The following is a 25,195-nucleotide window of genomic DNA, read 5'->3' as shown; positions in this document are numbered from 1 at the left end:
GTCTTCACTACGGACGTGTGTGGGAGCGCCGGCTGGCTGGTACGCCGCCGCACATGTGCAGTAGAGATTCTTTTTCTTTTTAAATCTCTTGCTTTCCTGTGGAATCCGTGGACCGCCTGTAATTGAATTGCTGCGGATCAGACAGCTTCCATTGTGTGGGATCTGCACTGAAATGGAGCATGCTGCAATTGTTGTCCAGACCAAAAGGTCCGCAAAACAAATCTGTATGCTTTAATTCAGCTGCAAACTCCCATGTTTCTATATAGGCGGCTTGAACTGCGGATCATTTGCACAGTTGTCCCGCATGGATTCCGCAATACAAATTTGCCCATAGACATTGGGCCTATGGTAGGTGCGCAAATGCGCAATACGCTGCTCAATTCCGTGAAAAAAAACCCTCCTGACCTCATTAGGCCATGTAGCCGTTAACATTGGGGCGTGCTGTATCCAGTGTTCAAAACACCAAAAAAATTTGATACGCATGCAAAAGACTCGTTCACGGCACAAATGTTTTGCGCTGAAGTATGTTCCCTTGTGCATACGCCCGTGTGAATGCGCCCTATAATAGTCATTATTTTAGTTTTCCTACTCCTATGAAGGAACAGAAAATGTTGACAGGTGTGAACAAACATCTGGGGAAGAGCTGGGTGTACTATTATATGTGCACATGGAGCCACAGAACTCCGGGCTGACATTGTGGTGACCGTGGGCCCTCCTCCCCCTCAGGACACATTCTCCTTAGCTCTTCTAGTTTCTAGTGTCACCAGTAATAAAGCGCTGCTTGTTTTGTTCGTCTATATTGTTTTCAATAAAGTTTCTTGTGTTGAAGAGAAGCAAACCCCTCTTTAGTACTGCTATCTTTTTCCAATAAAGTTGCATGAAAAAAAAAGAAGAAACGCCGACGTCATCGGGCAGCTGGCTCCGGTGGAGTCAACATGGCGACTGCAGGCTCGGGAGGTGACGGGGAGGCACAGCCATCCTCGGGGCTGAGACGGGACCCGGTGAGCTTCTACCTGTGCTGCGGCTGGCGGCCGCGTCTGCTATGTGCGCTCCTGGCTGCCTGATGCCGCCATGGTGTTGTGGCTTCTCGCAGCCCCTACCTACCAGCACTGTATTGTCAGCACGGCAGACCGCGGCCATGGCAGTCAGTATATACACCTTCCCCTTACACTGGGCACCACCTGCCATTAAAGGGGTTTCCCATTAAAGACCTTTATCCCCCGCCCACATGATAGGGCATATATGGCTGACCACCAGCACCCCACTGAGGCGGGTGCTCTCAGTGCCCCTGTGACTGGAGGGGCAGCATGCATGCCTGACCGTCGCGTGTCGGGGACATGTAGAGATCCGTGTACTCCGCAGTCTCCCTCCTGGGGACACTCTCACACCTGCGCTGGGGGTTCTGCTTTCCGGCTACGTTTGGGATTCCCATGGCCGAACAGTTCCTTCTCAGGATGGAACCGAGCCGCGCCGGACGGACCCCACTGACTTAACGGTTTGCGTTTGGCATTCGGATGGAAGAAAAAGTGTCGCATGCAGCAGCTATCTTTCTTTAGGTATTTTGGGCCGGATCCGCAACGTAGACGTGAAACCACCTGAATGGCGTGTCGGAGGAGTCCACACACCGCCTCGTGGTTTACAAGGCGTACACACGCTTATAGTGAAGAAGCCTTGTGCACGGACGCCTCGAAAACTACGGGTTTATTACATGAACATGTGATGCGGGGTCCACGGCACGGGGCATCTGTGAGGAAGCCCCGGGTAGTTGGCACTTTAGTGTTTGGCTGTGTATGGGCTACACACACCGCCTCTCTGATCACAGCGGGGGGGGTTCAGGGGCGCTAATGTTGGGGCTCCCAGTGTTTGGACTGCCAGTGATCAGACATGTTTACTATTCAATAGGGGATAAATATCTTTAGTTGTAAACCCCCTTACGAAGCACCGCTCCTCTGTCGGCTATTACCCGAGTCTCTTCATTGCAGGGAAACCCAGAATTTAAAGCGGTTTCTGGAAATGTGTACTTAAAGAAATGTAGTAATTACTCCCGCCAGTGCCGCTGTCTCCTCCTTCTGGTGACTGTTTCTGTGGCGCACTACCATCGCTATGCTGCGTACTAATGGAACTAAAGGCCCATTTAGACCCAGTGATTCTCGCTCAAAAATCACTCCATCGGACATCCTGCAGTTTTCGTTAACGAGTCGTTCATCGTTGTCTTTCAGCAAGCTGAAAGAGAACAATAAACCTGATCAGTGCTGCGTGCTGAGTTCTCAGCGTGATACTGCTGATTCTATTGTTTCAGCTGGTATCCCGCTTGGAGAACACAAATGGAGTATGAAGAAGACAGCGCTCCAGCTGTGTTCTGCATACCCCTCTCGGAGCGCTCAGCTGGATACCAGCTCTGCGAACGCAGCTGGAGTATGAAGACAAGCGGTCCAGCTGTGTTCTGTATACTCCGCACGGAGCGCACAGCTGGATACCAGCTGTGGGCTCCGTGAAGAAAGCAGGAGTATACAGAAGACAAGCAGCCCCGCTTCTGTATACTTCACTCAGAGCGCAAAGTGATCGCTCAAAACTGTCAATCAAACTGCCGTTTGAGGTAATTTTGATGTCTTTTGAGCGAGGATTGTTGTCTAAACCAGGCATTAGCAAGCCTTCTGACAGTGGCACAACTGGCCAATGACTGTGTATAGATTCTACCTAACAGTCCACACACCCGTTACAATGCCATGTTTTTGTCATGTTAAAAAATTCCAACAAAAATGAATAATTTTAGATTTATTTCCACCTTCTGTGTGCCCCGTTATCTGTACAATTACAGTGAAAAAAAAATTCTTTAGGTTATTTTTTTCATTTTAATATGGTTGCATTAATATACATTGCTCTCCTGGTTTTCCTTCTACCTATCTGACTGCTCCTTCAGTGTCTCCTTTGCTGGCTCTACCTCCCCTCCTCTTCCCTTTGCTGTCGGCCCCATCCTCTTCTCCATCTACACAGCCGCAGTTGGACAAACATCAGGAGATTTGGCTATCAATACCATCTCTACACTGACGACACCCAGTTATATATCTCTTCCCGTGACATCACAGCACCACTGTCTCTAATACTATGTCCTCTCTACCTAAAACTCAACCTCTCAAAAACTGACCTACTAGTATTTCCACCCTCCACTAACCGACCTTATCCTGACATCTCCATTTCAGTGTGTGGCGCCACCATAACTCCTAGACAGCATGCCCGCTGCCTTGGGGTTATACTCTGACCTCTCTTTTACCCCCTACATCCAATCTGTGGCCTGAGCATGTCAGCTGCACCTCAAGAACATCGCAAGAATCCGACCCTTTTCTCACCGTGGACACGCTAAAAAGGCTCACTGTTGCCCTCATCCACTCCCGCCTCGATTATTGCAACTCGTTGCTGATCGGCCTCCCCCGTGCCAGACTCTACCCTCTCCAATCCATCCTGAATGCGGCAGCCAGGCTCATCTTCCTGTTCAGCCGCTACTCTGACGCCTCTGCCCTGTGCCGGTCACTGAACTGGCTGCCCGTTAAATACAGAATTCAATTTAAACTCGCTACCTTCATCCACAAAGCCCTCCACAGCACAGCGCCCCCCTATTGCCTCCCTCATCTCAATCCATCACCCAGCCCGGGCTCTCTGCTCTAATGAAACCAGACTGAGCGCCCCTTTAATTCAAACCTCTCATTCCCACCTCCAAGACTTCTCCATAGCAGCACCAGTCCTCTGGAACGTGCTACCTCAAACTATCCGGGCAATCCTTGACGCACAACTTCAGGTGTGCTCTAAAAACACACCTCTTCAGGATGGCATACATTATCCCCTAAACCAAACCCCTCTGTATGCCGCAAGATAACATGCTCCCTGTCTTACCAACTGCAATCCCTGCTAGCTGCAATCAACCGCCCCCTGCAGTCATATCGATTCAGCCACAATATGGCTCAATTTGACCATTGTCTATGTGTATATCACGCCTCACTGTCCACCTCACCATACTGCGCACATCTCCAGCCCCGTTACCTTCTGTCTCACCCCATTACTTGTAGTATGTAAGCTCGTTGGAGCAGGACCCTCACCCCTACTGCTTCCATCAACTGATTACTATGATTACGGATCTTCATTTTCAGCCTGAAGGTTTTGTGCCAAAATGGACTGGACCAGTTCCAGCAGCAGAAAAACAGCCCTAAAGTATAATGCTGCCTCCACCATGCTTCACTGTGGGTCTGGTGTTCTTTTGGTGATGCGCAGTGTTGCTTTGCACCTAAGTCCTCCCTCACACAGGCGTTTTTGTACAGCTGTACAACGCTCCCATTCATTTCAATGGGGCTGCTCACACAAGGCTGATAACGCAGTGTTTCCAACACTGAGTTTTGACAGCATTGCATGTTCTATTCTTGGCCGTTTTGAGCTGTGAGTCTCCCATTGAAATGAATGGGCTCTGTTTTCAGCACTACTGAAACGCGGCACAAGTTTGTACTGCGTTTTTATAGCGTTAAAGGGGTTGTCTCACGCCGAAACGTTTTTTTTTTTTTCTTCAATAGGCCCCCCGTTCGGCGCGAGACAAACCCAAGGGATGGGTTAAAAAAAAAAAAGTTTATTGCTTACTTGAATCCCCACGCTGCGGCGACTTCTTTCTTCCTTTACCAAGATGGCCGCCGGGATCTTCACCCACGATGCACCGCGGGTCTTCTCCCATGGTGCACCGTGAACTCTGTGCGGTCCATTGCCGATTCCAGCCTCCTGATTGGCTGGAATCGGCACACGTGACGGGGCGGAGCTACGAGGACCAGCTCTCCGGCACGAGTGGCCCCATTCACCAAGGAGAAGACCGGACTGCGCAAGCGCGTCTAAAAACGCCAGAAGACAGCGAATTTAGACGGATCCATGGCGACGGGGACGCTAGCAACGGAGCAGGTAAGTGAATAACTTCTGTATGGCTCATATTTAATGCACGATGTACATTACAAAGTGCATTAATATGGCCATACAGAAGTACTGAACCCCACTTGATTTCACGAGACAACCCCTTTAAATGCAGGTTGCTATGCCGGCAAGTCTCAAAAAAAAGCTTCCAGCTTCCTTGGCTACGGTTTCAGCTATGCTGAAAACGCAGCCAAAACGCTGTCAAAACATATGCCAACCTTGCTGAAACCGCGGTAAACACAGCGTTGAAAATCGCAGTGTTTTTGCAAACGCTTGTGTGAGGGAGGCCTAACAATCTTTTTGGAATTATGACCAGAAAGTTCAACCTTGGTCTTTTCGGACCAGAACACGTTCTCCCACATATTTTTGGCAGACTTGATGTAGGTTTTAGCAAAACATAGCCGGGCTTGGATGTTTTTCTTTGTTAGAAAAGGCTTCCATTTTGCCCCCCCCCCCCTCCCCCCCACAGCCCAGACATATGAAGAATACGGGAGAGGGTTGTCACATGTACTACACAACCAGTACTTGGCGGAAATTCCTGCAGCTCCTTAAGGCGAACTTCACACGGGCGAGCACAATATGGGGTTGTGAATCCTACTCCCGTATTGCACTCCCCACCATGATAATTTCCCGTGGATTCAAGGTAGTATTATGTCAAAACAGCCTCACTTCGTGGGATGTAGGGATCAACCGCGGTGGGGGATCGTGGAGTTTTTCCTATTGTTTTCAATGGAGACCTTGCATTGTGTGCACCTAGCATTGAAAGCAATGGGCACTGCGATGTGAGAGAGAATGGGTTTCATATTTGAGCATCTCGCAACGCACAGATCTCACACTATTTTCTCACCCGTGTGAAGGCAGCCTAGGGGGACATTTACACATGGTGGAATTGCTGAAGGTTTTCCGCCAATAAACTATTGATGAGCTATCCTGATGATGGGCCATCAATAGTATTTTATTAGAACACCCCATTACACAACCGCTAACAAGTGAGTGTTAGTTTCACTTCACACTGAATGATTATCGCCCACTTTTGCTCGTTTGAACAAATTTTGAGCAATAATTGTTGTGTGTAAAAGGGCCTTAAGAAAATGTCAGGAAAATCCTGCTAGAACAGCTGAACTTTGTATGGGGGAGATCAGACTCACTTTAGGCTGGCTTGTGTGTTCCGCGGTGATAAATCGCACGCGGAGCTTGCATGACTTGCTTTCCATAGGATAACTATGGAAAGCGCGGACTACTGGACACAAGCGGAAAATGATAGCGATTTTCCACTCGCGTGAATAAAATCGCGGCATGCTGCGATTCTCCTCGGTGAGCCTAATATTAATATAGGCTCATTGCGGAGACCTTTTAGTGCTCCCCCCTCCTCCACCGCGGGGGAATATCACTAGTGATATTCGGTTGCGGCTGTGGACAGGCGGCCTTACATAATGGCAGCGGTGTACCAACTACTATTTATCATGAGATTAAATGTGATTGGCTAATTCTGAACACAACCCCATCCCCAAATATATGAGGGTGTCCACACTTATGCAACCATATTATCTTGTTTTTTATTTTTCCGCCCTAAAATATTTCCGTTTCATGGCTATCGTTTGAGGGGATTTTATGACTGTGCGCCTTTTACACTAGTAAAACACGGGTGCGTGTGCTGATCTTTAGAGGTGCTTTCCTAGGTACTGTGTGTCTTTTGATGCGGTTTTTGAGCTAAAGCCAGATGTGCATCCAGCGGAATGGAGAATTAGAATTCCTTCTTCTGCATTTGCCTCTCCTTTTGAATCCACTTCTGCATTTGGCTTAGACTGCATGAAAACCTGCCACGAAAAACGTGTGTGAACCACCCTTAAATGGTTTTTGGGATTACAGTATCTATAGCCTATGAATATTAGATCGGTGGGGTCTAACGTCAGTCATGTACACACATCAGCTGAGTGCGGGGGCTGCGGTGCTCCCGTCCACAGAGGGACTAGCGGCCTGTTACATACCAGTGGTTCTCTTTACTGGTATTATATGCACCTTCTGTGCAGGCAGATGGAAAGTGCATCCTCTTAATGGTATACAACAAGATTGGACATACTCCATTAGCGGGGAGAGTGGTGATGCTCCGCTTTCAGGTTTTTTTTCTCCATATGTTTACAGGACTATCAGCAGAATGACAAAACCAAAGTTCTTGTCAGACCTTCTTCAAGGGGGTGTTTCTACCATAGACTTATATGACATATCCATTGTTTATAGATACAAGTCTTGCCTCTGGGACCTGTAGCCAGAATGGGGGTCCCCAGACTTTCTCTTTTTCTTTCCATCCTCTATGGGAGTTGGCGCAGCTGTTTCTATTGTTAGGAGTCCTGAAAAGAGCCACTTGCATTCACAGCTTTCCATTGACTCTCCTTCCAGATGTTGCAGCCAGTGTCCTCCTGACCATGGGCGTCAGGGGACATCCCTTCTGAAGGACATTTATGGCATTTCCTGTGTCTAAGATGGGAATACCCTTCGATGGCATGAGTGACAAATTGCTATAGAATTTTGGATCCACTATTTCCAGAAATTTTTTTTTTTTCAGTGCCATCCTTTTTTTTTTTTCTCTCCCTCCCTCTTTAAACTAAAGGCCCATTTAGACCCAATGATTCTCGCTCAAATATCGCTCTAAGTTGTCTTTTCAGCAAGAATCGTTGGGTCTAAATGCATGGACATCGTGCATTTTTTGTGCACGAGTCGTTCGTCGTTCAATTCTAGTTTTCTTGAAATGAGCGATGAGCTCTTATCAGTGGTGCAGGCTGTTATCACAGTCAGCAGCACTGATAAGATTCTTACAGCCCGTGACCCTCTGGTAGTTTACAGTGGGACGCTGGCTGTAATCGTGGAGGACAATACAGCTATTTGCTTAAACAGAATGATCATTTATCCAATGGGCAATAGACTGTCAACATATAGGTGGGGGAAAAAAGTTAGCCGTTTTTCATCTGAAATGTTTCGGACAAAAGCACTTGCATTGGAAGAACATTTCCTAGGGATTGCTTCTCCATTACCTGGTGTCATTGATCATGTACAGTCAGTCTGAATGATTGTATTGGCCAATATGTTCGTCTGTGTCTGAAACAATCATGCGCTTGAGACCAGCATCCTACTTCTAGCATAGGTGTTTGACCACCTTTTGGGGCCCATTCACAAGGGTGCGTTTCTGTGTGTACTTACTCAGATTTTTTTATTGACTGCATATGGACAGCACAGGATGCATTGAATTAAATTCATATATTCTACAGTTTGGTTTTTTTTGGGGGGGGATCGTATTTATAGGTCAAAATTGTCCTTTAGGCTGGGTTCACACAGGTAGAAATCCCGCCGCAATTCAATGTGGACACTTCACACAGCAATTCCTCCGCATTTTCAGTAGCAGCAAAGTAGACAAGTTTTTGAAAATCTTGTCCACATGCTACAGAAATAACCTGCACGGAAACTGACTTGCGGCGTGGAATTCAGATTCATGACATGTCAATTATGTAGCCGTCTTTGCTTCGGAATTCAACCCTCTCAATGATGGTGTGAATTCCGCACAGGAATTTAAGATGAAACACGCACAGACTGGTGCGGTTTTGGAGGTAGGCTTTCCGCTGCTGATCTGCAGGAAATCCTCCCCATGTGAACCCAGCCTCAAAGTCTACGGGTGCTTAAAAAATGCAGCAAACATGCATTAGCATCCGTGTTCACTGCGGTATTTATTTTTTGTGGGTTATGACAAAACTGCCATCCCTTGGATCTTCTTGCATTTCTTGTTTTGTGATCAGGCAAATGGAATGACACGCAGATGTAAAAATGTGCAGCAAAAACATATAGAGTACACATACACGCTGTGAAAATGGTGCAGTTTTTTTTTACAGACCAAAATTGCATGTGTCCGCACGTACCTGTACTTTCAGTTTTCAATCTGTAGTGTGGATGGTCCTCATGGCGAACCGTCGGACATGCGCTGTACAGATTTTTATTCATTAATTTTTTTTTTTTCTCAAAACTCTTAATGTCATTGCGGAAGGTCCGTGGATTCATTCCCTAAGGAATTCCTGCACACGGGTGTGTCGGGCCACGCATGCGGCATTCAGCCTGGTAACCCCAGGTTACCGGTCTGCTGGTTTTCTCCTCTTCTGTGAACGTGCGGCCGGTGCACATGCGCAGTACAGAGGACGCTGCGCCGTCGCAATGGTCGGAGGAGCCGTGTCATTTTGTAATGATTCTAGAATGGACGCGGGACTGTTGGCAATGGAAGCCGGACGTGCGTAGCCCCCCAGAAAATCACAGCATGCTGCGATTTCTACCCCGCGAGCGGAAAATCGCAAACTATTCTGCTCGTGAGCAGGAAATCACATTTTCTCATGGCATGCTATTAGCTGGATTTGCTGCAGAATCCAGAGGCGGAATCTCACTCCGGATTTCACAGTGCAAATCCACCCGTGTTCAGAAGGCCTAATTCACTACAATGGCCCTTTCGTGCAGGCTGATATCATCCGTTCTGTAGGATAATGGATCAGTGTAAATGCATGCCCCGACTGAACGACAAACTAGAATTCGTTTACTTCTCATTTGTTTAGTTTCTGCATTCAGTAAACTGAATGATGGATCGGCTGTGTAAGCAGGCAGTTGTACAGTAATTAACGACTACTTACTGTGAATGAAGACAGGCGGGCCGGAACGATCCCCTCCACTCACTAGTGATGCCCATTCCTGTGCAGAGCACAAGAATGATTATCACTGGGACAAACTTTTGGGCATCTGTACCCGGCAAGTTGCTCTGTGTAAAAGGGCCCTTGGGCTGCTCTCACAGCCCGCTAATCGTGGTACAACACTCCCGTTGATTTTAATGAAGCTTCACAGACCAGCACTCGCTGTAACATGCATTCTAAAATGCTGCGCAAAATCGCTGTATAAAGCTTCAGTTTCGGATGCGGCGTCTTGTGAACTCTTGTGTGAGAGTGGCCTAAGAGTTTGTACCTTTTTTTTTTTTTTTGTGGCCTAATGTTCAATATAACTAGTATTCCAAGATGTTGTTGGATAATAAAGGCAACCACTGACCACCTAATAGCCATACTGGTTCCAAACACTCTGAACGTTGAGGGTCTGAGGGTTGCACAGCTGCGTGATATGTGGTGAATGAAGTCAATGGACTTTAATTGCCCCATGCGCAGTGGCGTGTAGACACTGCATATCGATACGCAAGAGAAATAACATGCTCTAACTCTCTGCGTACGTAGTATGAGCCCTATACACTTGTATGGGCTGCTTATGATACATTGTCCATATGCAGTATATTGACTGAACAGAGCAGGGAACTAAAACATCATGCAGCTCGTGTCCGTGAGTGTGGGGTTCACGGGCATACGCAGTTCCATACAGAGTCTGGGCTGGAAAATGTGTAAACTGCTGTCAGGAAACCTGCAGCGTTTTATGCATACGGCCCTGGCCATGAGCCCTTAAGATCTGATGATCCTTTTGCATTTCTAGACCAAGCCCCAATACAGTAGTACAGATCAAGAAAGTAACTCTAAAAAGTATACTGTACTTTCCTTCGGTTTACTTGCTTTCCTTGAAGTGTGGATATAAACGTGGCTACCTGTGTATGAACATCAGTTTTTCTGTTTTTGTCAGGGTGGTGAGCAGCCCGATCAGGGAGATAAGAGGAGGATGGTTAATTCAGGTAGGTAGTATAAGCTGACTGGCGTGAGAGATCATGAACTGTACATTTATCTTGTAATGTCGTGATCTATTTCTTTTCATATCATTTCACAGAGAACCCTTTCAAGTACTTGGTGGAAACTCTTGAGTGCAGTCCGGATAAGACTTTTTTCAATATTTCCAAATTGCAGGGCTCAGATTATGGTGAGTAGCTAACTGCCAGAATAATATACGGGTGCTGAATTTAATGTACTTTTAAGGATTCCTGCTGACCTGGCATCATCCACAAGTTGCAGTAAAATTGCAGCATTACGGTGTTTACCATAGCGTTATTATTCTTTTTTGATTAGGCGGGTGAGGGGAAGAATCAGCCATGGAGCCCTAGCTTAGTGTTCATTTAACGTAAGGCACAGGTTCATTTTTATACACGTCAATAATCACAACTGCAAAAAAATCACAATCACAACATTCATCAAGATAATATTACATAAAAACATTGCTCAAAAAGTCCTTTAAGACAATCTACATCTGGGGCACCAAAGGCAGTCAGTCTGCATTTTGTTTCCTCTAAAGATTCAACTGTTCTAAAATAACAAAATAAGCTCTACTTCCGCTGTCCAAGTGTTTGTTATAGAAGGTGATGTCACTTGACTGCTTCAGCCAATGAGAAGGTGCAGCGTTGTTGCCCGTTTTCTTGACATCGACGCTCACATCCTGGGTTGCACGAAGCCAGGCGTTGGGAACAGTAATGCTGCAGCTATCAGGTGATATCTGGTAATGTGAACTTCCATACCAACACCGTGAGGACGGCGGAGATGCTGGATCATGTGGCAGAGGACTTTATAAACTCTTTTGGTTATTTTAGCACAGTTGAACCTATAGGATTTTTTTTTTTCTCTTCTGTGTCGGTTTTTCCTTCTACATAGTGTGGGGGCTCATTTTTGCAGGACATACTGTAGTTTCTATTGGTACCATCTTGGAATTCATGTGACTTTTTGACAATCTTTAATTACATTTTTTTTTTCTGAGAGACCAAAAATTCGCAATTCTTGAGAGATCACCATACGGGATAAATGTGTTACTTTTCATAAATCAGACATTTATGGACACGGTGATACCCAATCTGCTTTTATTTATTTTTTATATAGATTGTATTGTTTGTGCTGGAAAAGTAGGGTGCGTTGAAACTTTATTTTTATAGTCCCCATCATGGACTTGAACTTGCATTCATTTTGGCACTCATTCAGTGTAATGTAACGCCACAATATTGCGTTATACCACTTTTTCTCGTCTGTATCATTGGGTATAGCTTTTGCCACTAGGAGGCGACACTAAGCATAAAAGTGTTAACTCCTCCCACTTGCTATTACCCACCCCCCACCCCCCCTCCCCTGCAAGCAGCATGCTAGCTCAGTTTTTAGCTCAGTGTCTAGGAGGCAGGACTGTCTCTCCTACAGAGACTAATCTTTTTTTTTTTTTTCTCTTGCATATTTTTTTATCCGAAAGACTAGGGAATAACGGGGAGGCAGCACTCTCCCTGTTAACCCACCGAGGAGGGCGAACAGAGGTGAACCTAGCCCTCTGTTGTCTGCCCGGTCCCCTCAGAAGGCACTCGGCCCTCAAACTGAGTTTGACCCGCCAGCCATAGAGCCCCTCTTTCTCATGGTTCGGCATCCCCTGCCCCATGAAAGGCAGGCGATTTGTGGGGAGAAGCTCTGCTGAAGTAGGGAGGCCGCCCTACCTCAGTCAAGAGGTAAGTATGTGGTTTTATTTTGTTAGTCCGCCGTTGTCCGGACTGTAACTGGGTGTCTCCAGGTATGTTTTTAGCTTCGCCTGCACCTAAGGGCCAGTGTATACTGCGGCTTGTTGTGTGTTACCTGCACTTGGTATGGGCCGTGCGCCTGGTGCAGCCCGCGGCTCTAGTGTGGTCCCTGCTGTTTTTGGTTTACCAGCCGCTTGTGGCTTGACACCTGCGTTTTTCTGTATATGGAGCCTTGTGCCGCCCGCGGCTCCTGCGGGGCCCCCTGCGGTTCCGGCTGCCCGCGCAGACCCTGATGCGAACCGATTGCGGCCCTGGTGTGCCACCCGCGGTCATATTGTGCGGCCCGTGGGTTCTTGTTTTTGTACCTGCGACATGCGCTGCCTGCTTCTCTGGTGATGCCACCTGCTGCTTGCGCGGCCTCGGACGGTCCATGGCTCTCGGGGGGCCGCCCGCGGATTCTCTTGACGCCGCTGCTGTGCTTACTACTGGGGGCCCGCCTGTGCCTGTTTGTGTGCGCGGCTCCGGGGGGCGGCGGTTGTGTGCCTCCCGTGGCTTTCCCAGCGGCTGCAGTGTGCCTCTGGCGAGGCCAACTGCGGCTGCTCCGGCTAGAGGTGTGCCGCCCGCGGCTTCTGGCTGACACGCGTCTCAGTCTTTCACTTCCATGCGCGGGGGAAATTCCCGTCGCGCAGTACTCAGTCACTGCAGGCGCGCGTTCGCCCCTGTTGGTTGGGGCCGCGCTTTTGCCTGTTTTTGTGCTCAGTTGCTGTTCAGTGCTCAGTGTGGGAGTGTGGGTACACGACCATGTGCTGGCCGCCGTGCAGCCATTTCAGTTGCGGCCACGTGTCGCGAAGCGGACCTATGATTTTTCCCGCTGCGCGGTCGGATGATTTTCCCGCTGCACGGTGGGTGGCAAGCATGCCCTCTCTTCCCTGCACTGTTTCCCTCGTGTGTTTGCAGGGAGATGCAGCACCTCTTGCTGCACGCACTGGCCTCCGCTGCTGTGTGACCACTGGTTTTCCAGTGCATGGCTATATGTTCCGAGTGCGGTCGCAGTTAATGGGCGGCTGCAGCCATGTCACTACGCGGCTGCCTTTTCGATTGCTGCATGGCCAGCTTCCTTCTCTGTAGGGCTTGCGCATATTTCAGCGTTCTTTTTAATTACGCTGCCCTGTTGCCCCTCCTGCAGTTCCCTGCAGCCAGCGGACCGTGGCATCCGCGTCCAGGATGTCACGTGGACGGGCCAGCCAGAGCCACAGGCCAAGTGCGCTCTCGCTACAGTACGAGATACTTCCAGCAAAGGATATCTCGTCTTACTGACAACAGCACCCAAACTCATTGTCAGCATGCTGAGTCCTGTAGCACCTCCATACACAAGGAGTGCTCATACAGGGAGTCCCTGGACCTATGGCTCCTATCGCCTGCTCCAGACTGGGCTGAACATTGGCTGTCATCAGGAGACGGTCGTTATCAACTGGATGTATATTCCCCCGCTGATGGTGGTGTCAAGATCCACTTCAATGAAGTATCCGGTGGGCTCTTTTCTCGGTAGTGCCTCGTTTCAAGGAATGCTCCAGTGGCAAGTGGACTCGGTCTGACTATGCAACGGGAACTTCCTCAGATAGCAGTTTTCAGTCGCGCTGGCGCGCCACTGGTAATCTCGGCAAATCTGAGGGGACTCATTGCACTGGCTCTGCTTCACGGCAGTACAAGGTTACAGTGCCAGGTAAGGCATATTCTCAGGCCGTGTTACGACTCATAGTACTCGGCGGCGGGTGCCTCGTCGGAAGCTCCTTATCTGGAGTTTTTTATCTGGAGGATGCATGGGGCGGTTACTTGGGCCCCTTTATGCTCCGTCTCTGAGCATTCGAGATGTGTAGGCATCCATTAACGTTAGTTGTAGCTAAGGAGCAGATTTGCTTCCTTACACATGCGACTTATTATATTTCCCGCCCCCTTTGGTACTGCTCTAGAACGTCCCAAGGTCAGAGCTGTGTCCCCCAATGATAGACGAGAAAACTAGATTTTGTAAGAACTTACTGTAAAATCTCTTTCTCGTCTTGTTCATTGGGGGACACAGCACCCGCCCAGTCTGGTATTGGAACTGTGACGTATACTCCCTAGGGGAGGGTCCGCGGTGCAGTCGCACACGGTGTTGGAATGAGTTACAGTTCGTGAGTATTGTTGTTGATTATCTATGTTGTATCCTACTGGCTGCTCCTACTGCTTGCACACAAACTTAGCTAGCATGATGCTTGCAGGGGGATAGAGATAGTGGGAGGAGTTAACACTTTTATGCTTAGTGTCGCCTCCTAGTGGCAGAAGCTATACCCAAGGTCTTTGCTGTGTCCCCCAATGAACAAGACGAGAAAGAGGTTTTACGGTAAGTTCTTACAAAATCTAGTTTTTATAGGCTGTCAATGAATTTTTGTTAGGCCTTTGTTTATGGCAGTCCTGGGGACCTTCCGAAGACCCCCGTTTACCATGGCGACTTAATGACACTCCGCAGTCACATCATGGGGGCGCTATTCAGGACCCTCAAACAACGATTGGGGCATTTAGATGGTTGTGTGTATTTTTTTTCATCTACTAGATTTCTAAAATGTGTATAGATGGATGGCTATAGACGTAAAATGTGTAACATAGAAAATATAAGCAAAAAAACACACCCAAGATTTCTTGTGTGCTGTATATATTCTGCATAATAACTTGATTTAAGCAAGAGGTCATTTTCTGGTGACACATTCTCTAAGTAAAACTGATTCATTCTTTTCTTTTTTCCTACTACTATTTAAAGGTGTTTGTCTCACCATGAATATCCTTCTGTAAAAAGAAGCCAATGGGTCGGGCTATAGCTGTCCACTCATCCCCCTGCAGCAACTGTTGTGTGGTAAATGTAGCCCACTCAAATGAATAACTGTCCATGTAATGTATGGATGGGCCAGATCAGCCAGAATGGGAGATGCTCATACAGAGTGGCTATCCGTTCTGGCTTTCAGAGGATTAACCCGTAGTGAGAGTGTTTTGTTTCACATAGCGGACGCCCCCCCCCCCCCCTTCCTCCTCCAAACATCCATTTGACCTATTAAGGATTGACTCTCTTGAACAACCCTTTTAATTGTTCACTAGCTTATATTTTAACATGATTTACTCTTTCAGATGCCTTGCCTTTCTGCATCCGAGTGGTGCTGGAAGCTGTGGTGCGTAATTGTGATGGCGTGTTGGTAAAGGAGGACGATGCCATGAAAGTTTTAAAGTGGAACAGTAACTGTGAATGCCAAGAAATTCCCTTCCTTCCAGCCCGTGTTGTCCTGCAGGATTTCACGTGAGTATTGTATAGAGTGAACAAAAGGGCTTCTGTGCGTTCTTTGATGCTTTGCTTGTATAACCCGATCCCCACAGGTGAGAATATATTCTTGTTACTAGAGAAGCTGAATGCCTAACGACAGGCAGTGGATTATAGAAGGACTGGCACTTAAAACTTGATTTACAGTGATAAATGAGACACATGAGACAATGATGAGCCACACAGGCTATTAGACGAGCATAAGCTTTCTGAAAAGTTAATGTTGCTTTAAAACAGCATGTTACAGATCTGTAGCCTGGCATTTGCATCTCCACTATTTAATAACAAATGCACATGACTCACAAATTTTATGCCAGAGACATTGATTCAACAGACTATTAACTCTTTTGAAACACAAACTTTTGGATTGGTATTTCTTAATGTTTAAATATAATTTCCTTCTTACTGTAGTGGCATTCCTGCAATGGTTGACTTTGCTGCAATGAGAGATGCTGTGAAGAAACTTGACCGAGATCCAAAACTTGTGAATCCAGCCTGTCCAACTGACCTCATTGTTGATCATTCTTTGCAGCTGGATTTTACTAAATGGTACTTCATTTTTTAATTTAATAAACAAACTTGTACATAGATAATGTAGATACTGAGATACTTAGTTGGTTACTTTAGTCCTGATAGTGGATTAAAAGTATCATTTTTTTTTTTTGATCAGGCTCAAACGCCTCTGCAAAGCTAAACAGTGGGCTGTTACTTGTGAGTGGCTCCTGTCTAGGCCACTATATCCACTTCATAGTTTTAACTAACACAGTCTCTTTAAGAATGTATAATCTACTTTTAGGTGCAACAGTAGCATTTTTTTTTTTTCAAGATTAGACCAGACAGGCTAGATTTACCGTCCATGCACATCAGTGTGCCCCAGGAACCTATAACTCAATTTCTGGTTCACAGGTTCTTGGACAACTTTTGGTAGATCTCACTGCATACTAGAGTTTCCCCTGACAATAAGACCCTGCCGTACATTAATTTTTGCCCTAAAAGATGCACTAGGTCCTATTTTCAGGGGATGTCTGATTTACTTGCCTACCGCAGGCTCAGCCAGTCTCTCCCGCTGTCTCCAGAGCCCTAGCACTGTCTTGCACTCCTCGGCCGCTCATACAACATTACTTCCTGGTTACAGGATTCATAAATCCCACCACCAGGAAGCGATGGCTGTGGTTGGTTTTTCGATCGCTTAGCCAATTGTAGCCATTGCAATGGTTCATAGAGCGCTGCATTGATTGGCTGAACAGCGATCGAAGAACCAATCAACAGACATCTCGTTGTGGAGGTGGGATTAATGAATTGGCTGAGTGGTGTTCTTCTCAACATAGCCTCTGCATCTCTGGCTTCTCCTCACTCCGTAGCAGACATCGCTATTGCCACTGGAGATGCAGAAACTTAGCTGAGATGAACGCCGCTCAGCCAATCCCTAAATCCTACCTTCACAACGTTATAGCTGTTGATTGCCTGAGCACTGTTCGAAGAACCAATCAATGCAGCGCTTGATGAACCATTGTGAAGGCTGTGATTAGTTCATCGAGCGTTGCATTGATTGGCTAAGCAGCGATCAAAGAACCAACCAGAGCAATTGCTTCCTGGAGGTGGAATTTATGAATCATGCAACCAAGAAGTGATGTTGTACGAGTGGCCAAGTAGGTAGGGACCTGGACGATCCTGCTAGGTAAGTATTTTTTAATAGTAATAATAATTTATTTTTTTTAAATGTAGTGCAACAAGAGCTTATTTTTGGAATAGGGTATATATTTCAAGCCTTCCCGAAAATTCTTAAGTCTGGCAAGGGCTTATTTTCGGGATAGGCTTTATTTTTGGGGAAACGCGGTAGGAACACTCCAAGACCTGCCCTATTGGAGATGCTCTGACCCAGTCATCTAGTCTTCAGAAATCAACCCTTATCAATGAAAGCCGTGTGTGAGAGTGGCCTATGGGGCTACAGACTAATTTTGATATAGTGCAGGAAATGAGTCATCTTTGGAAAAGATTAAACCAAGGGGCTAGATCATGTATGAAAATTTGTTTTGTAGCTGTAGGCAGCACAATTTAGGTATGGGGATGAGGACCCGAGCTAAACTTTTGCACCCGGCCCCTGAGCCTTTTGTTATGCCCTGGAAGGCAGGTTTTGTTAGTGTTCCTAGTATGCAGTGGGACCTACCAAAAGTTGTCCCAAGAACCCATGAACCAGTAACTGAGTTATGGGCACCCAGGGCATACTGATGTGCATAGGAAACTAAATTTAGCCTGTCTGGTCTAATCTCGCAGTAAAGCTACTAAAATACTGAAAACTAAATTACTGAAAACGTTAGGATTATGATAAAGGTGCATGGCTACACACACTGGTAAGTGTCTATGCTGAATCCTGTTGTTTAGACAATTTATTTTTATTTCTTTTTTTAACATTTTAGAATAGAAAACCCAGACAGAACAGAGTCTGTCACTAAGGGGTTAGCATACTGCTCCCTTTATGTATGATAGGTTTTTGGCCTTATAGGTATTTTATGGTTAAGGTAAATGACAGCCAGATTGCCATATATACATACATATGTGTTTTTTGGATTTGTGAATTATGTTTCCTGGAGTCCAGCTATAAAAGTGTGTGTCGCTATTGTGCTTTGTACTGCAGTACCTGCTCTGTTGGGAAATGCAGCATCACCAAGCTTAAAACAAATTTTAAAAAGTCACAATTTATTAAATCCAAAGAGAGTAATGTTTTCAGTTTTGTATTTTAAATTCCATTTGTGTATTTATTAAAGTTCAGGAAATGATATGGCTATTTAAATTATTCACACCTCTTTCACAGCAGCGCTGCACAGACTGTTTCTATTACAACCTCAGTCGATTCGCACAGACCAGCGTCCAAGCTCTCACCCGCTAAATCAGCAGGCATGAAGTCCCACTGTAGAGGACAAAGTAGCTGCAAGGGAGCCTGCGATTCAGGAACATCAAACAGAAGCTCTCGTGAACAGATTGAGAACACACCAATGTTATGTCCTTTTCATTTGCAACCTATTCCAGAGTAAGTAACAGGTTTTTGCGTAGTCTTTTATTTAATAATTTATTCTGCCATATAGAGACCACATTTATGTGAACAATTCTTGTGCAACCTCAATTTACAGACCAGAAGCTGCACTGAAAAGTCTGGAGATTGAATTTAACCGGAATAAGGAAAGACTTCAATTTTTTAAGGTAAGGTTAAAAACGGAGAGCCTAGAGCTCGTTACATGTTAACCCTACTTCCACATGGCAGGTAAATGGCCATATGTCAGCATCTGTGTTACATCCACAATTCCCAGACCTCCCATAGATCTACTGAACCTGATTTGGATCACCATAGGTTCCTGTGGTGGCTGGAAGTCAGGTTAACTAAAATTGAGGAAGGTGCAGGTATAGGTTTCAGCAGTGTGGGAAGTTCTGTCCATGTTAAAGGTGATGAAAGCAGTGACCGTTTTGTAAAGCCTTATCAGAATGTACGCCTGATCTAAATCAATGGATGGTAGAAGTAATTGTGGCCCAAGTTTTGTGACCTTAAGGTACTTTTCACATTGTTCGACTGTCAAACGCATAACTGCCCAACAGTCTTCCCAACAACTATCGCTACTGTGCTTTTCACACAAGAACAATAGTCGTTCAGTAAATGGAGGCGGAGCACGCCAGAGATTACTTCTGGTTGCCTACCTCCATTCACATTGAACAGGCAGTCATTCAAAGATTAAACAACTGCCTTTTTATGCTGAGTGAAAAGTCATTTGCTAGTTGCTTTGTTTCAGTGAGCTAAAATGAAGTGACTAGCAACTGCTGAGTGATTTCTTCCACAATACCCTGTCAGTAGCTGTGTACATGGTACGACTATCACCGTAAAATTGCCTTTTCAAGCTATTATCCAGGCAATCGCCCTGGGTAGAGGTACCTTTACACTGTACTAAGAGTCCCTATTGCATTGTGTAAGTGGGTTAGCATATATATACATATATATAATTTTTATTTTTTTTTAAATGCAGTTTTTAGGTTTTGTAAACATTAACATTTTTTTAAAAGGCTTGCTCACTACAACACATCTGTGAAAAAATAGTAAAAACCAAATAGCTGTGCATGCGTTTGTACCCTTTGGGTGAGACCACACAAACAGCCAAAATGAATATGATTTTACTATGAATTGTCCTCAAGGCAATATTAAAATCTAATTTGTAAAAGATACTGCTACTATAGTGTATGTACAGTAGGTTATTCTCAGGACTAATGGGAATCCACAGTGTTTATTTTGGTTGGCGTCAATATTTATGGTGCAACGGTTTTTATTTTTCCTAAATGTATTAAGCTGAAGAGATCCTTTTACTATAGGGCTGGGTTCCCACAGGACTGAAATGTCGCGGAAATCTGGCGGCTTGGCCGAACCAAAAAATTGCATGATTTCCGCGGGAGAGCCGCATCTTCAAAACCCGTGGCATTTCGCTGCAGGTTTTGGAGCGGTTCGGCCGCCAGCATTCCGCTGTGGCTTTCTCTCCCCGTCTTTGCAGCAATGGATTGGCCGCCCGTGTGGACGAGATTTCTGCAAAATCTCGTACACAATGCTGGCTAATCCCGGGATTAGGAGCCGCTGGTGTAAATTCTGCAGCAATTCCGTTCCGTGTCAACCTAGCCTAAGAGGTTTTCATGTTGAAAAAGCGCAAACTGTTTAGTTAATGTTGCAATTAATCACTTTTTTGTTTTTATCAGTGGTGTTCCAAAGCTTTCAAGAATGTCACAGTGATTCCTCCAGAAACTGGAACTGTGCATCAGGTGAATTTGGAGTACCTGTCCAGATTAGTTATGGAAGAAAAAGGCTTCTTATATCCAGACAGTGTACTTGGTACTGATTCTCACACTACTATGGTGAACGGCCTTGGAATCTTGGGTTTAGGTGAGTAAACTTGCTGACCATCATGTTGAAGGATTGTTTGTTTTGCTTAGGCAGAGCACCCTATGTGTTTTCTAAGAAATACAGAAGATTTACAAAGATACTTATTTTGTATAAAGGCAAGACTCAAAGTGTAAATTGTAATTTAAGGCCGCCTGCACGCGGGTGGAAATTTTCCGCGGGCGGGATTTTCCGCGGGATTCCTGCCACTGAAAGCCTGCATAGGAGTGCATTACAATACGCACTCCTATGCAGACGGCCGCGCAAAATGTCGCGCGGCAAGCAAACCACAGCATGTCCTATTTCTGTGCGGGGCTCGCAGAGCCTCGCACAGAAACGTCACTCACCCGGTCTCCGGTCTGCGCAAGCCGGCACATGAAAGAGCCGGGGCCGCCAAGCGCGGGTGAGTACGCGCTCGTCCCTGCAGGCGCTGGGGTCGGGTCCCGCGGCGAGAATTCTCGCCGCCGGATCTGACCCGCCCGTCTGCAGGCGGCCTAAGAGTGAAGTTTTAATTAAATGTGCCCTTAATAATTGCATTTATGGGGCTCCACTAGTTTATTGCCTGCAGTAAAGGAGCAGTAATATAGCACCAGGATATGGCCTGGCTCTTTCTCCAGATAGCCTGTGTCACTAATGGTAACTTACTTTTTTTTTTAAGGTGTCGGAGGAATAGAATCAGAAGCAGCTATGTTGGGCATTCCCACCACATTAACCCTACCAGAAGTTGTTGGATGTGAGGTGACTGGCTCTGTATCTCAACTTTCCAGTTCCATAGATGTTGTTTTAAGCATCACTAAGGTGAGAATTTAAAAAGAGAAGAAAAAAATATAACATTTTTATTTGATACCTTTTTATACCTGTAATGTTTCAATAATACAACTGTGACTGTGCTCTTGAATCTGCCTAATGTATTCTGAGAACTCTGTGTGTTATTTTCTTGAAGGTGTTTTCCGGGCACACAATTGTAATTCTGAAAATGCTGAATTCTAGGAGTTACAGCTAAGTAGCAGCAATCTGTGCCGCTGTGATTACATGCATCAATTCTGCCGTAAGCTCAGCTGCAGACTATTACCTACATCTCCCAGCATGCATAGAGCGTGTTTACTGGCTAGCACTATAGCTCCGCCCACAGCTCACAGGTCCTGCAACTTGCCAACACCAACCTCCCTCTCACTGAGAGTGCCAGAGAAAGCGGCTGAAGCCAACGGACAGGAACTTCCAGCACTCTGAACTGCACATGAGCAATATAGCACAGTACTTCTACTCCTGTCCTCCCATCATGCACTGCTCACAGCAGGAAGTTGGAGGCTATGGATGGTGTAGGAAGTAGCAAATGGGGAGATATTTTTCAGGCAGAGAGTCACATGACATAAAAAATTAAGAAGGTAGCTAGGCCAAGTACAGTAAACGTATTACAAAATGTGGTGATGTAGATTAGACTTTGAAATGTTAATTTGTGCCCGGAATACCCCTTTAAACCTCTTTACTTTTAAGAGGTGTTTTCCCATACTCTGCTGTTCAGAGAGATCTCTAGTTTTGTAACTCTTGCCTCAGCTCTTACCATTGTGTGACACATCTTTTGCCAGCATATACTTTTATTGTAAGTTGTCCAGTGTGAGGAAGGGGTTTCGAAACTTTGCAGGTGCAGAGAATCTTTTATGAATTTAGTTTAGTTAAAAGTTCCGTATAAAGGTTAAATATATTTTCAGTAGTCCTTCAAAGCAAACCTTTTCCTTTTCTTTTTTTCCCCTGCAGCACTTAAGACAAGCTGACTTATCCGGGAGATTTGTGGAATTCTTTGGCGAGGGGGTGTCTCAGCTTTCAGTTGCTGACCGTACCACAATAGCCAACATGTGTCCAGAATATGGTGCCACCGTGGCCTTCTTTCCAGTTGACCAAGTAACTATTAACCACCTGAAACAAACTGGTAAGTGTTCTGGACTAACCATCTGGGTGATGATACTTCTGGCAGCAATGTCTATTGGTGCATTGTAGTTGTCTTGTAATGTGCCAATGTAAAAACACTTACATATTTGGCTTACATTGGTCTATATTCAACTTTGCCACAGTCTTAACAATTCAAGACTGTGCTTCCACAAATGGATTTGTGTTTAACTTCTATCCAGTTAAATCAATGTTGTTGGTTCTGGATGGTTCTAGCGTGACAAAATACAATACTGGTCTGAACATTGAGAAATGTGTGTAACGGGCCCATTATACAAGGTGACTTTAAATTACTAGAAATGATCAGTGGTTTGAAAATTTGTGTAGTGAAGACTTGATGGTCATTTTGCCAACAGAGAAATCCTTATAGCTTAGCAATGGGTAGTAGGGCATTCTGTAGTTTTCACGCAAATAACATTTCTATATGTCACTCATGAAATGATTTACACTGGCGCAATCGATGATGGTTTTATTGCTGTATCTTCGCTTGCATTGGCCGATTATCACTGTGATCCCAATACTTGGATGAATTTTTATAATCCTGCCTTTTTCATATAGTTATGCTCTAGAGGACTCGTGTCCACTTCCGTGTTTTCACGCGGTGAATGGAGTCAATGGACTTTCATTGATCCATGCACACCAGCATGTAGATGCTGTGTATCGATACGCAAGAGAAATAAATCGCAGCATGCTCTAGTTCTCTTTGTATCTACACAGCGTGAGCCCTTATACATTTGTATGGGCTGCATATGAAACGCTGTCCATACACATCCCATTTGATCAAAAATAAGTCACACTGCGCATGTCTGTGTGCGTGTGATACAAAGCCATGCGCAGTTCCATATGCGGTGAAAAATGGGTAAAATACTGCGGGATGACCTGCAGTGTTTTACGCATACGCCCGTGGGCATGAGCCCTTAGGCGAGCACATACTATTGCAACATGCATTACGAAATGCAATTTTTGTAATGACTAACTGTAGGTGAAGATACATTTCAGTGGGCAGTGTTGCATAATCATTAACGTAAATTGGAAGCATAGTCAAGCAGTAGAGGCTTGCTAAATGAGGCATTATTTGTTTGTGCATAAATAGTTTTCCAGTACTATTTATGAGATAGCTGTGTGCTACAAAATGAAAGTATTAATTTGCTATGCTCGCCTCTAGTGACTGGAGATGGAGGGTTGTGTAAAGTGGCATGCTTTTACAGAACTGTGATGGTAATTTATTCTGATGTCTTTCCTCCTTTGTCTCCATGATAGGTGTTGATGCACATAGACTAAGGCTATTTGAAGCCTATTTGAAAGCTATAAAGTTGCTTCGAGATGAAACTGGTACAAGAATACCAAAGTATTCCAAGGTAATGACGCACATATAGGAATGCATAGCAGCACTGATGGCGCTTTGCTTACTAATTTTTATTTTATTTTTTATTAAATCACGTTTTATTAAGGTTTTTGAATAATTTCACATATACTACAACAATGATATATGGAAGCAGAGATACAAATTGTCGTAGGACAAGGTTGAAACATGTACTGTAACAAATTATGGAGGTCACCTTGAGGGATCCCTCCTTGAGGAGCGTCTGAGACAATTCAGGTAGCTTTATATATCAGGGGTCCCCAAAGAAGGGACCCTCATCAGAGATCTGCGCTCCAATGACCATTAATATCCCATGGTAACCGACACGAGACACATGACACACAAGGGATGGGTAACACAGCTTAGAAATATTATAGCAAGAAGGAAGGAAACACTGTGAGCGAGCATGTGGGGATGGGTAGGGGGGGAGGTGGGGTGGGGGGGATGTTCGTCCTCTGAGTGATATCAGGTCCCGGGGAGTGCTTGCAGCTATATCTTTGTAATCAGGGGTTGAGCCGGGGCTCCTACTCATTGTAATGGCCTGTGTTAATGTCTCTCCGGGAAAGATGGAGTCGTCATGGAGTCCCTCACTTGGCGGGGGGGGGGTGGAGGGGAAGAGAGCTCCTTATAGCAGGCAGAAGGATATTCTCTACTTGAGTGACTAACGACTTGGATCAAGCGGGGTTCGTCTCAGATCTCTCCAAGGGTCCCATGTGTGAAGGAACTTATCGTGGGCTCCACTGGACCAACTGGAGAGTTCCTCTAAATTGCAGATAACGTCCACCTTCGCCATCCATTGAGTTGCTGAAGGGGTGGTTTTTGGAGCCACAGAGTAGGTATCAAGGCTTTGGCGGCGTCTATCAAGAAGGCGATGAGTCTATTCTTCTTTGGGTGAAACGCAGGGGACGGTCTCCATAAGAATATCATCTCGGGGGAGAGTTGCACAGCCGGGGCAATTTTCCTCATAACCTCTTCCACCTCCCTCCAAAAGGGTGCCAACACTGAGCAACTCCACCATATATGGAGGTATGAGCCTGGTTCCTTGTCACATCTCCAACATCTCCCATGTGGTGCTAGTTTGTAAGCGTGGAGCCATTGTGGCGTTTTATACCACCTGACGAGTAGTTTGTAGTGGCTTTCTTGAGCCAATACACATGGAGATAGGCCGAATGATGTGTTTAGAATTGACTGTGTGTCGCTTGAGGAAAGAGTGATGTTTAACTCCTTTTCCCATGATAGTAGGAAAGAGGGTTTGGTTAAGGGTGTTCTGATAAT

The 25,195-nt window shown here is 45.7% G+C and overlaps 1 protein-coding gene across 2 annotated transcripts in view; it reads left to right on the top strand.

Moving 5' to 3' along the window:
- Positions 1-895: 895 nt before the first annotated feature.
- The window catches only part of IREB2 (iron responsive element binding protein 2), a 49,026-nt gene continuing 24,726 nt past the window's right edge, over positions 896-25,195 (top strand). The window contains exons 1-11 of one of the 2 annotated variants that reach the window (XM_066592280.1): positions 896-1,001; positions 10,576-10,624; positions 10,717-10,806; positions 15,521-15,686; positions 16,119-16,256; positions 18,523-18,735; positions 18,836-18,905; positions 20,433-20,616; positions 21,272-21,411; positions 22,369-22,540; positions 23,818-23,915. In XM_066592280.1, coding sequence (XP_066448377.1) covers positions 936-1,001; positions 10,576-10,624; positions 10,717-10,806; positions 15,521-15,686; positions 16,119-16,256; positions 18,523-18,735; positions 18,836-18,905; positions 20,433-20,616; positions 21,272-21,411; positions 22,369-22,540; positions 23,818-23,915 — 1,386 coding nt within the window. In that variant the 5' untranslated portion in view covers positions 896-935. Of the gene's footprint in view, positions 1,002-10,575; positions 10,625-10,716; positions 10,807-15,520; positions 15,687-16,118; positions 16,257-18,519; positions 18,736-18,835; positions 18,906-20,432; positions 20,617-21,271; positions 21,412-22,368; positions 22,541-23,817; positions 23,916-25,195 lie in introns of both variants that reach the window. The other variant, XM_066592279.1, reaches the window with a different exon arrangement.

This window comes from Eleutherodactylus coqui, chromosome 2 (genome assembly GCF_035609145.1).
Source record: "Eleutherodactylus coqui strain aEleCoq1 chromosome 2, aEleCoq1.hap1, whole genome shotgun sequence".
Lineage (NCBI taxonomy): Eukaryota > Metazoa > Chordata > Amphibia > Anura > Eleutherodactylidae > Eleutherodactylus > Eleutherodactylus coqui.
The sequence above is the reverse complement of the archived record's forward strand: the minus strand, read 5'-3'. Positions and strand labels throughout refer to the sequence as shown.